General features: G+C 59.1%; 1 protein-coding gene across 5 annotated transcripts in view; it reads right to left on the bottom strand.

The window, feature by feature from the left end:
* The window catches only part of ZMIZ1 (zinc finger MIZ-type containing 1), a 181366-nt gene that overhangs the window by 11203 nt on the left and 152476 nt on the right, over nt 1–17687 (bottom strand). For 4 of the 5 annotated variants that reach the window (XM_029932022.1, XM_029932026.1, XM_029932023.1 and 1 more), the window contains 11 exons: nt 13392–13506; nt 12380–12597; nt 11282–11480; nt 10055–10345; nt 7193–7375; nt 5990–6067; nt 5225–5399; nt 4504–4645; nt 2907–3117; nt 1780–1885; nt 841–1001 (listed from right to left, as the gene is read on the bottom strand). In XM_029932022.1, the coding sequence (XP_029787882.1) occupies nt 841–1001; nt 1780–1885; nt 2907–3117; nt 4504–4645; nt 5225–5399; nt 5990–6067; nt 7193–7375; nt 10055–10345; nt 11282–11480; nt 12380–12597; nt 13392–13506 (1879 nt within the window). The remainder of the gene's footprint in view (nt 1–840; nt 1002–1779; nt 1886–2906; nt 3118–4503; nt 4646–5224; nt 5400–5989; nt 6068–7192; nt 7376–10054; nt 10346–11281; nt 11481–12379; nt 12598–13391; nt 13507–17687) is intronic. The other variant, XM_029932025.1, reaches the window with a different exon arrangement.

Here is a 17687-nt window from a genome sequence, read left to right as displayed (position 1 = left end):
ATGAGGCTTTTTCTGGTGCTCACATGGCCAACGGCCACATTGGGTCCCTGCGTGGGTCATTCCTCACACCAGCCTTGTGCCCAATGGCCCCTGGCTTATATCCTCTGAGAAGGCTTCCTGGCTCGCCCAACAGCGGCCCTCACAGACTCTGACCCATGATGGCCCGCCTCCCACCAGCCCAGCCCTGGCCCCAGGAACACATCCAGTCTGGTCCATCAGCGTGTGTGGTGCCCATGACGGTCTCCCCCAGAAAGTTCCTGTCCCACTACAAAGCCCTCCAGGCCTGCTATGTGGAGGGTGGGGCTGAGGTTTGGCCCAGCTTGGCCCCCCAGCCTCCACAGGGACGGCTGCTCCCCCTCTTCCGGGATTTCTTTCTGAGCATCCCCCCATCCAGGGAATCACATTCATCCAAGGCTGCCCACACTTGCACCCAGACCTTGACAGTCACTCCATGGCCAGTTTCTGAGCACCTGCTTGGGGCTAGGCCCCGGGACACATCAGCAATCAGGCAGAGAGGTGTCCCTGCCTTGGAGTTCCAGAGCAGCTGTGGCCGTATGGGCAGGACCTGCAGCTAGCTTCTGACATCTGTCAGGACAGGGACTGTCTAAATCAGGTCTGGGGCCCCCTGGGAATCTGGCCCTGAGTGTGCAGGGAAGATGCTCACTCAAGGATGGATGGAGGCTAAAGGGAGTGAATATGGCTGCTGGTGGCCTTGGAGTCCTCTGAGGACCAGAGCCAGGCTCTGCTGCCCATCTCCCCGCCCCTGTCTGCCTCTCACCATCCCGGCCAGACTCCAGCCATCCAGATCTGGCTCGAGCTGCACCTGCCAGGACCACTCACCTGGACATGCTTGCAGTCATGACCTCGAGCGGGCAGCTGGATGCGCCGGAATGTGATGGGGCACTTCAGAGACACCTTGATGGCTGTCTGCTCCACGCCATCCTCCCCGTTGAGGGTCGTGTTGCCCGAGGAGGCAGCCACACTGCTGAAATTCCGCTTGACTGTGGGGGCAAGAGGCACAGGTGGATGAGGAGGACAGGGCCGTCCTGCACACTTCACACTACCTCATGTGGCTAAAATACACCTGCTCCTCCGCCACCACCCCTGCCCCCAACACTGGGAGGTCTTTGGGAATAACTGGCGTGCCTCGGCCTGATCAAAGGGGAGTTTGGCCTGCCAGGTGTGATGTGTGGACGTGTAGAATGTGAGTGTCCCTGGAGGCAGCTGTGTCAGCTCCCCAGTGGCTGCAGAACAGCCCAGCCATCACCAGCACGGGGGACTTCCTACGACACTTACAGAAACCTGGTCTGGGTGGAGATGGGAATGGACAACCACCTGGCGGGAATGGAGGGCTCAGGAGGTCATGTGGAGAAGCATGGTCAAAGCAAGGAGCAGTGATGCATCTCCCTGCATAGTGCCCCTGAGTCACCACCGGGGTGTCTTCTCCAAAGGGGGGACTCCGAGCCAAGTCCCTCTTTCTAGTTGACACAGGAGCTGTCAAGGTGGGGAGGCTAGTCCGGAATCCACCTCTGGGGTGAAGATCCCCTCTGTCCAGTTCCTAGAAGGGATCTAGGTGATCACCTCCTCTGGAAAGCTTGCCTGGCCTGTCTACACCACGCTGTTTGGTTTTAGTTGGCCTCATTCCCTGTGCCATGAGTCAGCTCATACATGCGAGACGGGCCTCACAGCCCATGCTCATCTGATGGCCCCCACAGCTCCAGAAGGAGGGACTAGGAAGGCTCAGGCCCTGGTTCTGGCCCCCTGTATCCCCACACTCACTTTTTGTGATACAGTGCTCGGCGGGCAGGAGGCGTTTCTTCAGGAGGCCTTGCAGCACGGAGCGCACAGAGGGCCGGTGCACCAGCTGCAGCACGAAGAGATGGGACTGCCGGGAGAAAGTGTGCTCAGTCCCCGTCCCCAGGCCCCCGCGGCCCCCACGGCCGGCCCCACCTGTGCCCAGAGGCCCTGAGAGGCCGAGCATTGGACAGAGCTCGTGACCCACAGTGATGCCCTTCTAGAAGATGGTCCCTTGAGGCCCAGGATGTGTTCTGGGACCTGTGAGTCTGGGCTATAGGCTGACTTTGACACTGGAAAAACCCCTGGGGACACCAGGTATCAGGAATGGAGGGGGCCTCACTTCCTAACCTCGTCTGGCATGGCTCCATTATCATGTGATCTCCACCTTTCCTGCCAAAGGGGGTCACCCCTGTCTTCACTCCTCCAGGAAGCCTTCCAGGACTGCACACCCCCACAAGCCCCTACAGACTCCTCATTCTGACAGCCTTTTCCCATCCTGTGACTCCTGTCTCTGTTCCTAAGAGCAGGATCAGTCTTTTTCCTTCTCCTATGTCCCCCACAGAGTCCAGGAGAGCAGGACAGGCATCAATCTGTTTCCCACCAGGTCCTTGAGCAAGACCTGTGTGCCAGGCCCTGGTCTCTGGGAGGACAGGAGTGTGGCTCAGATGCGGATTGAGAGCAGGTCACAGATCGGAGGGACACACACACATACACCATTCTAAGATAGCTGGGTTGGGGGAAGGAGGAAAAAGTTAACTTCAGACTTGGTAGAGTTGCATCTGGGCCAAAAGGTGATCAGAATATAAACATATTGCATGAAAGAGTCCAGAAGAATGCATGGCCTCGAGGCGCGCAGAGAAGGTAGCCAGGAGGAAGGGCCTGAAGGAGGAAGCAGAGGTAGGTGTGTGGACCGGATGGGGGCTATAGTGTAAGAGGAGAAAGGGCCAAGTCTGTGGCCAAAGCACGGTGGCTATTCCACAGCCCTGGGGCAATGTCTGTGAAGTTTTGTTTCTGAAACACCACTGCGGTGGCGGAGGTCAGGGGTGAGGTCAAGGCTGCGGGCCAGATGGGCGCTCTGCCTGCCGTTCCAGCCCCGCTCGCACACTCACGCAGCAGCAGGCCGTGACGGTGATCTGAATGGTGTTGCGGCCCGGCTGGCACACATGCTTGAGGTGCAGCGGCTTGTGGGAGGTCTTGTTGTCGCCGCGCTCGATGGTGAGGGGTGTGGCGTTCACGCTGACCTGCACCGAGGCTGGCCAGTTGGTGTTCATCTGCCGGTCCTCGTGGTGGTAGCACTTGAACTGCAGCTCCAGGTCAGATCTGCAGGGCGCGGTGAGGCTCAGACGCCTGGCCACGGCAGCCCCTGGCTCCCTGGGCCCTCCTCTCCCACCCTGGATACCTCCCCTTTCCCCCACTCGCACCCCCGTCCAAACCCATCACAACAACCCAGATTCTGCTGCACTGTCCACTCTAGCTACACCCCACAGCTTTGCTCGTCTCCTCCTGACTCCATCCCGTGCCCCCTCTATCCTGTGCCCCCCAAGATACAGAGGGACAAAACGGATAGACATTAATGTGACAAGACCAGCTAGGAGACTGATTATGTCCAAAACAGACTCCAGCTGGGAGCAGCATCCAGGCCAGGGCCGTGTCTGGGTCAGTTCTCTGCCCTCGTGGATCCAAAGCATCGAAGGATAGCCTCACGGCTAACCACGTGCGGTGAAAACCCAGCAAGGCCAGGGCCATGGGGTGCCTCCAAGCAAGGGAACTCGGGTAAGGAGGGACAGGAGAGCAGTGCCACTGCACAGGGGTCTCTACCCTCCTGCCCGAGCATCTGAGCTCCTGCACCCTTACACCCCGCCCCCGACCCCATGAGCCCCAGCTCTGTCTCCAGTCCTCACTGCAGCCTGCCTGGTATGGTCAAGGCATCAAGAGACCTGTGTGCGCATGCGTGTGTGCCCAGTGCAGACCCATCTCATGCCTTTTAGATACTCAATGGGCAGCGGAGGGCTGCAGGGGTGGCACGGCAGCGTGAGTCCTGCCTGAGGACAAGGACAGACAGTGGAGACACTGACGGGATTCGCATTCAAGAGAACTGGGCCTGAGTCCCAGCTCTGCCGCTTGCTCTGGGAATCCCTGCAAGCCAATCAACTTCTCTGGCCTCACTGCCAATGGGACAAGCATTGCCCACTGACAAAGTTAAGGTAGTGACGTCGCGTGTGGAAGGCACAGAACACAGGGCCTGGCCTGGCCAGCGACCTCTGGACCTTGTACTCGAAGTGTGTCTAGATGTCTGAGCAGCTGCTTGGCTCATCCCTTTGCAACCTGTAGGACTTGCTGGTTCTGCCCAACCCAGCCTCAACCCTCTGGGTTCCCGCTCTGGCCACAACAAGCCATGTTCAAGTTCCTCTTGCCAACGTGGGGCCCCTGCTGGAATGATCCTGTTTTATTGGCCTCTGAGTCTGAGTAAGCCACCTTTTCCTCTGGGAAGTCGTCCCCGATCACTCTCTCAGGACCAAGGTGAGTGAGGGCTGCTCCCAGCTCCAAACCTTGCAGAGAGCAGGGCCCAATCAATGATGCTGAACAGGTGACGGTGCCAAGCAGCCGCTGCTAGGACCTGTTTGAGGCGATGCCCGGGCCGGGGATGTCACTGCCAGGGGCCTCCTTCCCCTAACTTGAGCCTGTGCACCCCCCCATGACGCTCACCTCCACATCAGTGTCTGGTGGACTGTGGGCCGCAGGTGAAAGACATGGTTGCTGACAGCCAGGTTGTGCTCCAGGCGGAAGGGCTCCAGCACCACGCCGTCCCGCACCGGAAACGTGAGCCGCAACTCATCGTTGTGGTTGGCTGGGCGGGGAAGGCGCTGCATGAGCCCCACGCCTGTGGCCGCACGGGCACACAGAAGCATGGGCTCCAGGGCTGTGGTGGAGCTTGCCTGCCCACGCAACACGCACCCTTCCCTGCCTGCTCACAGGACCACGCAGGCGTGTGTGTGAACAGGGCCACAGAAGCTGGGCTGTTTGCCCTTTGTGCACGCCAGGAAGCCTGTGGCTTCTGTCAGTCCACCCGACCCTATCCTGACTACCCCTGTGTCCCAGGTCCCATTCATCCTGGCTCTCCTTCCCCTCCCACCCCCACCTACCCCCTCCTCCGGGAGCCCCAGGTGTCTCCGCCCACCCCTCTCCACAGCTGGAGGCTGCTTTTCTTTCTGGCCTCCAGCTGCTCAGGAAGGTGAGGAGGACTTTTGGCAGCACAGCCCTACCCCAAATTTCCCTTCGGGATGGGGCTTATCTGCTTTCAAGCCTTCCTGCCCTTTCCACATGCCCAGCCCCCACAGGCAGTCCGACTTCCAAGCCCCTGGCTCCTGGCCCACTGCAGGGCCCTCGATTGAGCTGGCCAGTCAGAGGGAGGAGGTGGGGCACTCACCTGGGGGTGGCGGCAGAGCGCTCATATTTGGCTTGATGTCAGGCGGGAAGGGCGGTTTAACGTCTTGGCTGGGGGACAGGTACGGGGGGATGCTGCTCCCGGGGGTCATGGGGGGCGTGGGGTTCCCTGGAACAGGTGAGTGGGGGTAATTTGCCACAGGAACCGGCCTGGGAGGCTGGGGGGAAAGAGAAACCACACATAGGTTACAGGATCACAGGGATAGGAGAGGCTACGGATGTGGACGCACCCCCTGCCCCCCCATAGTCCGGGGACTCTGGTCTTCAGTCCCCCAAGGGAAGAGAGCCCTCCCCCTCAGAAGACAGAGGGGTCTAGGAAGGGCCTCCCCACTCCTCACTTGGGTCATGGCACTGTAGTGTTAGGCAGGTGCAGGGTCCCCTGCCCACCTGACAAAAAGGGACACAGACTCAGAGTGATGGGGGACTGTTCTAACACAATCAGGGAAGGACAGGAGAGCTGGGGTGAAGCCCAGGTCTCTGGCTGCCTACATAACCACTCTAGGCTATAACCTCCACCCGCCAACCCAGGGCGTCCCCAGATGGAGCCGAGGCCCCCCCCTCCCATCTGGCCTTAGCCCTAATACATCCCTGGCCCACCTGCCTGGACCTGCGGATTCCATCTGGGCATGACTGTGTCCCAGGGCTGATGACCCGGGAATGCACCCCGATCTGTGGGCCTGGGGACGGCACGGCCCCTTAGACACACAGGTGCACGTGGCCTGGAGCTAGGAGGAAAACCGGAACATACCCTGTTGACGTTCCCTTGGCTGTAGTTACTGTAGCTGCTTCCCGAGAAGGTGTTGTTTTGTCCATTAAATTGTTCTGGCTGTTAAAGCAAGATCAGAACATGATGAACATGGAAGGTAGGAAAGCTACTTTCTTTCCTGATACAGAAGCTGGCTGGTGGTGCCAGAGGGAACACTGACGAGGCCCAGCCTGTGCTGGGGTGCAGAGTGGGATGGGGAGGGGGGAGAGTAGCATGTCACCCCCAGGGACTGCATTTCCTCTCTCTCTCCTTAGCCGGTGATACAGCATGAGTTTACAAAGAATAGAAACACCCAGTGTGCTAAAGTTGGAGTGGTGAGAGTGGCCATGTAAGTCAGCACGATTCCTTGGCAAATATACATAAAATGTTTCTAGACTAGATTTCATTCCTGGGCTGTACTTTACGATAATCCCCAAGAAGGAAAAATCGAGGGACGTCTGGGTGGCTCAGTCGGTTAAGCGTCTAACTCCTGACTTTGGCTCACGTCATGATCTCACAGTTCATGAGTTCCAGCCCCGGTTTGGGGCTATCAGCACAGAGCCTGCTTGGGATTCTCTGTCTCCCTCTCTCTATGCCCTTTCTGTTCCCTCTCTCTTTCTCAAAATGAATAAACATTAAAAAAAAAAAAAAGAGGGAGGAAAGAGCTATATACCCGAAAATATTTGTGATAGTGTTCCTTCAAAAGTAAAACATCAGAAATGACCCAAACGTCCAATGGAAAGCGAACAATCAAATAGGGTGTGCTCATGTATCCAGAGAATGTTAAACATCCTTAAAAACAATAAAAACCACAGAGCCTCTGTTGCAATAATGATTTCATGTCAAGTGAAAGAAACAGATTCAAAATCGCAGCTGTGGTAACAGCTACAGAATATGTGGATGCCCATGTGCATGTAGGGAAACCAGGTTGGGAACTACTATTAATACATCTAGGTGGCTGCTTTTCCTTTAAAAACTGCATTTTTATTATTATCTCATGTGCTGTAAACACTGCAAGGAGAGGAGAAAACCCTTGTCCAAACCCGGAGAGAACAGGAACTAAGAGAAGCCAGTCGGACATTTTGGTCACAGCATGCATGGGTGCTCCCTGGTGACTTCAGGGGGACACAAGGCCAAGAGGACATGGGTGGGAGTGGGGATGGGAGGGGTGAGGGAGGAAGGGGCCTGTAGGGTGGTAGGACTCACCTTGTAATACTGCCCCATGTTGACTGTTGGGGGTGGGTACTGCCCGGTGCTCGGCTGGGCGGGCATCCTTTGCCCCGGGTAATTGGGAGAGGTGAGTGGCCGCGGGGGGTTGGGGGTGGGGTACTGGCCTGGCTGGGTGGGGAACTGGCTGTTTGGTCCATATTGCTGGTTTCCATAGTTGGGCTGTGGCAGCAGAGAAAAGGAGAAAGGGAGTCAGTGTCGTGGGGCCACACCACTCACCTGAAGGCCACCTCCCCTTTGTCCTTGCTGTTTTCCGACAAACTGCCCACCCCACCGAGACAGAGGAGGCTGAACCAGATGATGCCGAGCCCCTTGTCTCTCTGAGACACCACGTTCTGTCTGTCTGGCCCAAGGGCCCCCTCACCATGAAGCTGTCTTCTCCAAGTACCCAGCCCCCGCAACAGAGGGCACTTTCAGAGCCTCTCATTTGTGCCATTATGAGGGGGCTCGATTCTAAAGCCCCCTTTATGTCTCTCCTAGTGCTTGTATGTGACAAGGGAATGCAGGCAACAGGGTGTGCTGCATGAGAGGGGACTCCCTCAAGCCGTGCATTCTGAGGCTGGATATGGGAGGCACCGACCCCATAGTCACATTGAACAGAACACAGACAGGTCTGGGCCATGTGTGCAGAGTGGGGAGCCCTGGGGAGGGTCCAGACAACCTTTCTCAAAAGAGGCAACTAAGAGAGAAGAGAAGACAGCTCCAGGGAGGGGCAGGACCACTGGCCTTGGAGATCTACAAGGCGACACATGACATGCCAATGTCCACCTTGTAGCCACCTTCCCCATCTGCGAGATGAGGTGGCCCACAGGGCCACCTGCCACTCAGACACTCTAGGCTGTTACATCCTGCAGAGTTACTGGTCTCCTCTTCCTTGTCTGTTCAAACTCCTGGTTTAGTAACTATCTCTCTTGCTTCTAGGCTCAGAGGTCCCAGCTGTGTCCCGGCATCTGGTCGACCCTCCATAAATACTTGCTCAGTAAGTGAAAGCAGGATCTGAAGGTAAATGGTGGAGGAGGGGAGGCATCTGTGTCAGTGCTGGAGAACCTGCCACTCACACTATTGCCATACGGCGGCTGCTCTGCATGACAGTGGGGTTCCCGTCACTGCCCGTCCAGTTGCTGCAGTCTGACACCTGCCCCCGCCCCAACGTTACAACAGTTCAAAGGTTCTAGAAGCGTGCCACTGCGAGGGGAGGCCTGCCTGACCAGGCAGCGTCAGGTCACGTGACGACGCAGCGCCACAGCCCAGTGCTGGGCATTTTGTAGCCAGGGAGCATCAGTGTTCTAGGAACAGGATGATTTGGTAAAAATAACTGAAGGCGTGCCCTGCTGGGACAGGCAAGAGCTGGGGAGCACAGCACGGGGGCAGGCACAGACTGGCGTCAGAGCCATGACTGGGAATTCCGTGGCTTTCCTTCCCTGCGATCACCTCCTTGGGAACCGGTGGCCCTGAGGCTGGGCCTGCAGATGCATCTCTAGCCTGGCCAGCAGGGACGCCGGGGGTGTGAACACAGAAGGGGTGAGAGAGGGCCCAGTGCTCGTGTGGGGGCTGGGTGTGGGAGGGAGGCCAGCAGCTTGAGCTCCCAGCACAAGGACAGCCAGGGCCTTGATGGCCACTGTCCTCCTCTGGCTGGTGCCTCCCTGAACTGATGCCCACCCAGGAGGGTCTGGGTGTTTGAGGTCCCTGACCTCTCCCTTAACTGGATTCAGGACAACCTCCAATAATGGCCAAGCCCAAGCTAGCGTGAATGCTGAGCAAATCACACAGATCTTGGAGGAACTTAAGGTTGGACTCTAAACCCACTGCAAGCCCAAGCTGAAGGTCACGGTTTTGAAACAAGTGGGGCAAAGCCGTTATGAGAACAGGTGGCAAGCAGACAGCTGCCGGGGAAATTGCTCAGTAGGGAGCCTCACCTAGGTAAGGAATCAAGGCAGGCTTCCTGAGGAGTGCGCACTGGGCCAGGATTCTAGGGTCCCTATGTCTTTTGCAGCTGAACTACATCCTCACCCAGATAGGCCACTTGATGCCAACTTGTTTCCCGTTGCTCACTGGAGGCCCTATGACACCCCCTCCAGGAAGCCCTCTGTGTCTGACCTCAAGCTGAATTCCAGACACCCCGCCGCACAACACTGCCTTACGGGTTCTTGCTTAGACCTTATTTTTCCTGCTAAAGTCTCGGTTCCCAGAAGACAGGTGTGGGTTTTACTTCCCTAAATCTTCACCGTTCCCTCAGCTGAGCGGGCTGGCCAGCCAATTAGGCAATGTTCCTCCTGAAAGAGCAGCTGACAGTTGATGGAGAAGAGCCCTCAGAAGCATGCGGTCTGCCTTCCAATCACTTCCTTGATGTGCACAGACTTTAGATATATACAGGGTTTTGTCTCCTCTCTCTTGGAAGTGGGAAGGCCTCGGGTGGATGCGAAGAATGTGGACTGGAGGAGGTCCCTTCCTTACTCAAGTTCCCCAGTAGCCGGTCGGCAGCTGCGGCCGCCCATGCCCACCCAGTCCAAGAGCCCCGGGGAACATTCCTTCATTCGAGTCTTCCAAGCAGCCCAGGAGGTGGGCTGGATCGTCACCGTCTTTCACAGGTGAAAAACCAAGACTCAAGAAGGGACACGGTTTGATCAAGGACTTCCAGCGGGGACGTGGCACAGCTGGTCATAAAGCCTGGAGCCCGATTCCTCAGTGCTGAGGCTCGGCCTTCTAGTTCAGGTTTTGTGCAGGTCAGTCCGTACCCTTTCCAAGGTGCTGCCCACAGTCCCTGTATTTTCAAGCCCCGGGTCCTCCTCCCCCACACCCCAGCTCCCACCATGAACACCACCGGCCTGCTGTCACACTCACCTCTCCCGGGTATGGCCTCTTTATGCTTTGAATAGGCAAGGACTGGGGCCGGGGCCCCGGGTAGGTCTGCTGGGGCATCCGTTGCCCATGGGTGCCAAAGGGGCTGATGCCAGGCGGCCGGGGCTGGTTCATGCCCATGGGAGGGCCGCTCATCCCCGAGGGTGTCATGCCAGCCGCCATGCTTGCGGGGTTCATGCTGCCCCCCATGGAGGCAGGCCCCCGTGGCCCGGGCTGGTTCATGAATTGGCTGTTATACGCCTGGGTGGGACCCATCTGGAAAGAGGAACAGACCTTCAACGGGAGAAGAAGAAAAAAAAAAAGAATAAAATGCCACATGCATTGAAAGTGCAGGGAGGGAAGGGTGGGGGAGGGGGGAGGCTCTGGGTTGGGGGGCACTTTCCTGTGTGGCTGCAGCTGGTGACCAGGCCCCAAGGAATCTCTGGCCTCTGGGGCTCACCGCTGCCCTCTGCAGGCCGCACGGGGAAGATGCAGCCCAAGGAGTGTTACAGGGTGGGGCGCAGTCACTCCAGAGAGCAGGCAGCATTTCCAGGGAGGCAGGCAGGGTGGGGAAGAAGGTGCAGAGGTTGGGGAGGGGGTGGAGCAGGGAAGGGTAGAGGGGGATGAGGATGGAGGCAGGAGCTCCTTTCCTGGAAGCCATTGGCCAAAGGAGACACACCCACCATCCGAGAAGCCTGAGGCAGTCCCAGCTCTGCCTCTGCCCACCTGCTCCGCTGTCCCCATCCCACAGTCCCCACCTCCTGTCCCCTGTCCGTCCAGTCTTCCTGCAGGGGACCCCCTCGCCTCACGCTCCACCTGTCCTGAAGGTCAGGGGAGCAGAACTGGGACCAGAGCTCAATCCACAGGTGGAATGACAAGGAGTATATGGTCTTCTGAGGCCACCACGGGGACAGACTGGTGACAAGACGTTTTAGACACTGAGTCCTCTCTTTGGTGAGCAGGAGCCCCGAGGACACCAAGGAACCTCTTTCCCCATTCATAGACACACACGAGCCACAAATGCACGCAGAGCAAACACGAGCACCCCTCCCTCACCACACCTGCGTCGTAGCACATACCCTTACACATGCCTCCAAGACAACCGAGATGCCCTGACACCATCAGCTCTCCCAGCACCCAGGGCACCCACCGACACCCCAGGTCTGACTCCCCGGGGCTGCCTGCCTTGCTGGGTGGGCAAGGCTCGACTGGGACTAGTGGGGCCCTTACCGGTCCATACTGGTTTATATCCTTGTTCTGTGTCTCCTGCAAGGCTGCCACAGTGGCCGTGGCCGTGGCCGTGGCCGTGGCCGCCGCTGCCGCCACTGCAGCTGCCGCGGCAGCAGCCGCTGGCTGAGTGAAGTCAGCGGGCGGCCTGGTGTGCGGAGGGATGCCCATGCCTGCGGGGGCGTTAGGGCCCCCAGGGTAGCTGCAAGGGAGAAGAAGGGAGGACTTAGATACAGCCTGAGTCTACGCATGAACCGCTCTAAGCCCTGGGCTGAGAGGAAGAAGACAAGTCATTCCAAGCCCTCCTTCTCCCAGCTCAGAGACAGGACGGGTGTTGAGACTCAGGACCCCAGTGGGAGAGCCCTTTGTGTCACTCAGTGACCAGCAGGCGGCTGTGTCCCTGGAGTCCCCATGTGGTGCGGCCGGCGAGCACTCTCACAGCCGCTGGATCACGGCGCCTCACCACCCTGGGTGGCCCACCTTCTAGGGGAGGACACTGTGCCTCAGGCAACTTGCCCACGGCCCCTGGGGTGGGATGGTGTGGCAGGGGATGCAGCTCCAGGTGTGTCTGGCACCTGTGTTCAACCACCAGGCCCTTCTGTGCTGGCACCAGGAGGGGTGAAGTTCAGGAGGGATGAAGCTCCAAGGCAGTCTTGGACAGTGCGGGGGGAGAGGGGGTAGCGGTGGAGGAACGGGATGTCTCTGCCCGGCCCGCACATGCCTGCAGCATCTTCCTGGGGCTCCTTGCCCCTTCCTTCCTCCCTGCCTCTGGCCCCTGGCGGTTCTCAGCCTTGCGCAGCTCTGCCTCCGCACCCGGCAGGGCAGTGACCTGCCTCACCTGCGTGGAGCAGCTCTCCCACCCTGCTGTGGCCGCCCTCTCCGCGTCTCCCCGTGTATACAGACACGAGGGAGGCCAGAGCGCTGGGTCCCATCACCACGGGGCTGACGGCAGCTGTTGGAGTGCCTGACCCATGGACCGACCGGAAAATGGGGAATGATGTGCTGGGACGCACGGTGCTGGCACTTAAGCTGGACTCTTCCTCCTGGAGGGGGTGGGGCGGTAGGCAGGCAGGGCCAGACCCGATTCCCAACGCTGCTCACCTGGCCCCGAAGCCCCCGCTGCCGGGGTAGTTGGGCCGGCCGTACATGCTCTGCTGGATGTAGGGCTGAGCGGGCCCAGCCTTGGCCGAGAACTGCTGCTGCTGCCCAGCAAACTGGGGGGAGTTGAGGCCGGGGTTGCTGGTGGTCATGCCCGATGCCATGGGGTTGCCGCCGGGATTCATGGGGTTGTTGGCATTGGCCATAGGGTTCCCGAGGACCTGTGGGCAGAGAGTGGTTGTCACCCAAGTGGTACCCCAGGTTGCACAGGGAGGGAAAAGGGGACATGGGGAGGGTTGTGATGACAAGAGTGAGGACAGTGGGAAAGGAAGAGAAAAATGGGGGCATGAATGGTTCCCAGAGCGTGTGAATACTTCGAGCGGCTAATGCCGCCCGGAAGTAGGCAGCACGAGAGAGGAGGGCCTGTGACAGAATGAAGCAGGGCTGGTCCTGGCCCTGGTGCCAGGTGGAAGGCACTGGGATTCTCAGCTCTCCCCCTGCCAGCGCTGGAGGGCAGTGGGATGCTGGCCGAGGGACCCCTGTGACCTGGGACTGTGGGGGTGGGGGTGGGGAGCCGTGGTGCCCTCCCGGGCAGTGAACAGCCCGAAGCCTTCCGCGTGGCCATGGCAGAAGCCAGGCAGTCTGGAGAGGAAGGAGTAGAGGAAAGAGGAAGGGGTGAGAGCAGGAGGGAGGGTTGGCCAGGCATGTGGGAGAGGGGTTTGTCACAAGCTGGAGAGCTCACCATCTTGCTGAACTTTAACCCAGGTTACCCAGTGTCAAAGACCCCAGATGCTGGACCCCTGAGACCCAGTAACAGGCAGGAAGTGCTCAAAGGGCCCCAGGATGAAGGACAGTGCGTAGGGGCCAGCTGCCGTGGCCACAGCTGGTTTTTCCGGCCAGGCAGAGCCTGAGAAGGCCAGGAGGGCTGGCATGGGACAGAGACCTGAGGGCCCTGGGGTTCAGGGGATGGTCCTGCTGGGGCGGGGCTGGGGCTGGGGGCAGGAAAGGCTCTTACCTGGCTCTGGGACGTGTTGGTCACTCCCCAAACCGTGGTGACCACGGAGAGGGAGCCGGGAGGCTGGTTGGTGTTCTGCTGCCAAGGGACAGAGTCATAGGGGAATGACCCATCACTGTGGAGGGAGACAGAGGGGGATTCTCAGAGGCTGTGGATGTAGGAGGGACCCCTGCCATGCTCCACGGCTCCCCCATCTCTAGAAACCCCCTCCCTAGGCCTGGCACGGTGTCCAACACAGAACAGGTGACACCGCATGGCAACAGACTGTGCAAAGAGACTGCCTTTCCCTGCATCACTGCGGAGGGCCACCCCCCATGGCTGCGTGTCTCACCTTAGCCCACCAAAGTCCACAGGTCATGCTGCAGAGGAAGAAGAGAGAGCCGCAGGCCTGACCTGGGCTCTTCCTTCAACCATGCTCTGACGAGAAGCGGCCCCTCCAGAAAGATCTCTGGTTCCCCCACACCCGCTTCCCCTTGGAACTTCCTGGTCCCTTCTCAGAAAAAGTCGGAAGGCCCCCCAAACGGAATCTCACCTCTTCCCCCTTCCTCCCTTCAGAGCAGGTTGGCTGCCTGGCCCGGCTGCTCTGGCCTTTGGTGGGGGCTTCCTTACATCACTGTTCCTTCCCGACTCTGCATCACAGGCTCAGGCCTGCCTGCTGTGCCTCCTCCCCTGGTCCCCCCGGCTCTCCCCTGCACATCCCTGCCAAGCGATTCTCCCTCCAACACCCCAGACGCTCTGCACGCTCGAAGCCCTTCTTTGACGGCTCCCAGTACTGACAAGGCAAAGTCCAAACTCACACACCTGAGAATGATTTACCCTGTTAGCGAATCAGCACACCCTGCCTCCCAGCTCTACCCGCGCACCCTCCCTCAGCCCTTCCCGCGTCTCCCCAGTGTCCTGGTGAGGCCCAGAAATGCTCTCCCTGTTTGGTGACATCTTCTGGGAAGCCCCTAGAAGCAAGGACTTAACCTTAGGCCCAACACCCCACCCTGTATACAGTAAGTGCTCCATAACTGCTTCCTGTTAGTTGCTGTGTGAGAGGGGCCCAGGGAGAGGGAGAAGGCTGTCAAGGTTACAGTATGAAGAACGTGCCCGAGGGGTGCTGAGCTGGGGCTGTCTCTCCTCTGGGGCCCGTTCTGCTTGGACTCTGGCACCTCTCACGAAGAGAAAATCCCAGGCGCGGCCCTGGAAGGAGCAGAGAAACGGGGCACCCACATCTGTCGCGCTGGGCCTGCACAGCTCACGGCTGGGTACCAGGGTAGGGGAGGAGGTCTGGAGGATGGCGGAATGGTGGCAAAGCACCTCATGCCTCTGTCGGGCTTGTGCCTTCATTACAGGAAGTCAGCAGGAGGCACAAGCCCTCATGCACTCCTGGAAGCTTCTATCCTGGCCTAGCAGGCAGTCTGGGCCAGGCCCAAGGGTGCTGGGAGCCAGCCCAGAGGTCAGGACTTAGAGGCAGGAGGCTCAGTCCTGCATGACAAGCAGACAGAGAGGAGCCGGGGGTCTGGGTCTTGTGCCTGGTCCTTGCCAGGCAGAAGCCTCGGCAATTAACACAGTCAAGGCACATGGGGCCCTGCGGGGGCGGTCAGACTGGAGGCCCAGGCTTCCTCTTCCCTGCCTCACACCCTCTCTGGCCAGCCCGTGGCTTCCTTCCTATCTCTGCTCAGAAGTCACCTCACTGGAGGGGCCTGCCCCGACCTCCTGGTATCAGAGAACCCCCCTTCTCCTCCTACCCTGGCCTTTTTTTTTTTTTTTTTTGGTACCCTTGGTACAAGTCCTGTCTCTCCTTGGCTCAGGGGACAAGCCCCCCCCCACCTGTCTGCACTCAGTCCCCTCCTTTGTAAAAACGGGCCTATAAATGGCATCCCCACTGCTCTCCTCTCAGAGTTTTAAAGCTGTAGGTCAGGAAACACATCAAACCAGCATGAGTGTGCAACAAGAGGGAATAAAACCGAAAGTAGTTAAGCATGAGCACGTGATAAGAATACATCTTGTTCCTTGAACTTAATGCCTTGATTTTATATAGAGTGTGAGTGCGTCCTGGGTCACAGTGGAATATGCGCATTTGCTCTGGGTCTGGGTCAAGGAAGACTGAACGACACGGGCCTCGGCCATGGCAGTTTGATGTGGCTCAAAGAGGAGAACGCAGACAAAAAGGCTGTCTCAACTAGAAAGGGACACAGGCTTGAGCATTACTTGTGATTTCTAGGGGCCAAGAGCAGGCCAAGAGCTGGGGGAGAGGAAATGCCCTCCCTGGGGAACCCAGGCTTCCTGCCTGCTCCTTACTCCTTGGGTCAGCGACAAGGGGGGGTGAGGCCCAGATGCACAGGCCACAGGTGACAGCTCCAAGTCTGCATCTGGGATGGATGACGGGGACCGGGGTGCCCAGGGAGCTCAGGAGGGGTGAGGCAGCAACACGGGGAAGCAGGCTACCAGCCTGTTTGCCAGCACAGCTGGGCTGGAAGGTCCTCGCTGGCACACGTCACTGAGGGTTGAGCTGCCACCTGGTCGCAGGCCTGGGACACCAGAGTCTCGAAGGGAGGCCCTGCAGGCTACAGTTCTGAACAACAGAGAGGAGACCCCCCCCACCATACCAGCTGTCCTACGAGGCCCTCATTCTAGGTGTGCAGGACGGAACAAGGGACCCCCATCCGCTTAACAGAACACGAGTGCGAGTCTATCTTCTCTCCCCAGGACACCTGCCCCACCAGCTCCCAACAACCCTCTAGGCTGATGGCCAGTTCTGACCAAGGTTCGTGTTCTTTTAGCACACGCCTGGCAGGCTGGGGAAGAAAAGCCCTGTGGGTGCCCCTGCAGTCTGGTAGGGCCCTGCCCCAGCCTAGGCGGGGCGCCGGCAGCTGCCACCTCACCACCTTGGGTGGGGAGGCCCCGTGCCTCACCAGGATACTGCACCGGCCCACAAACAGGTTCCCAACTGCCCCGCAGCTCCGTGGGTGGGCCCACTGTGGGCGGAAACCAGCTCCTTCCTGTTTCGTCCCCTCCGCCCTGGAGCCGGTGAGAAACGAATGTAACCATCGTTCCCAAACGGGGCATCCTACCACCTGGCTGCGAGGTTTGCCCCGGGGACCAGGCGCATAGCGGGAGTGCATGCTTGCAGACGGGATACATACGTGTGCATGGGCAGGAGCCCTGGCGACACGCTGCTGTGCACACACGGGGGAGGGGAAAGCTGCATGCACAGAGGGGCGGACTCTGGGACTCGCTCGCCCCCACTCACACCTGCTGCAGAAGCAGAAGTGGCAGCCGCACCAACAGGACTGTGACTCATCTCCTGGGGAGACGGCTCCTGCTGTCACAGTGAAGGCGCTCGCCCCCACAGGCCCATGGCAGTCAGCCCTGTGACGCCTCTGCCCGGACTCAGACACCGCTGCCGCCGCCGGGGGGGTGGGGAGTGCCCTGCTGCCCGGCTCCCGCTCCCTGTGCTCAAAGAGCAAGGACAAGCTGGGCTCCTGGGTCCTTTCAGGAGGGGAGGGGAGGGGGCCTAGAAGGCCTGTGTAGGGGGGTGTTCTGAGACTCTTCCTTCCTCCGGCAAGTACTACTTAACCTGAGGATAAGTTCAGCCCAGGTCAGGAACCACTCTCTCCTCTGATCCATAGACCTTGTTGCAATTCAAAGGGAGGTCAGGGCCCCTGGACCCTGAGAATCCCGCTCTTGGCAATCCCGCCAAGTTCTGTGCGCCCTCGATCCAGCAGGGCCTGGGCTCCTGCCACAGCTCCAGTCTCGCCCAGCCAACACTGCCCTAAGAATCCTAGTAAACCCAGAGAGACACCTGTCCCAGAAGCCACTTGGACTCTCATCCGTGTTCTGCCTGTCAAATGCCCCCTAATGCGGGGGCTTCATCCTCATCATGAGTAAATGCCACTCATCCTTCCCAGGTTCTTCTTCCAAAGGCCACCTCCTCCAGGAAGCCCTTGCCGCATCCACTGACCTGAACTCTTCTTGTTCCTCACATTCCTAAGGCCTGAGTGGGGGCCCAATGAGAGCCCTCCTGCCTTTTTCCTTCTACCCCAGGAGTCCTGAGTTAGGCCGCCTGTGCTTGGCATGATGTCTTCACACCTACTGGGCTCGAAAATCCTTTGCTAACCAAAGTGGCAGAGAAAGACCCCGTCTCTGTACTCGCCTTGGAGGGATCCCTGAGAAGGACCAGCTGTGTCCACTCCTTAAGCTTGACTGCTGACCACCTGCAGTGTGATTGTGACCCACATCCTGGCACCAAGGAAGTGAGAGGTCCTGGCCTCTGGGGAGGGGGACAGAGGGAGGCTAATGAAGCAGCTA

The sequence above is a fragment of the Suricata suricatta genome, chromosome 2 (genome assembly GCF_006229205.1).
Source record: "Suricata suricatta isolate VVHF042 chromosome 2, meerkat_22Aug2017_6uvM2_HiC, whole genome shotgun sequence".
In the NCBI taxonomy this organism is placed as follows: Eukaryota; Metazoa; Chordata; class Mammalia; order Carnivora; family Herpestidae; genus Suricata; species Suricata suricatta.
The sequence above is the reverse complement of the archived record's forward strand: the minus strand, read 5'-3'. Positions and strand labels throughout refer to the sequence as shown.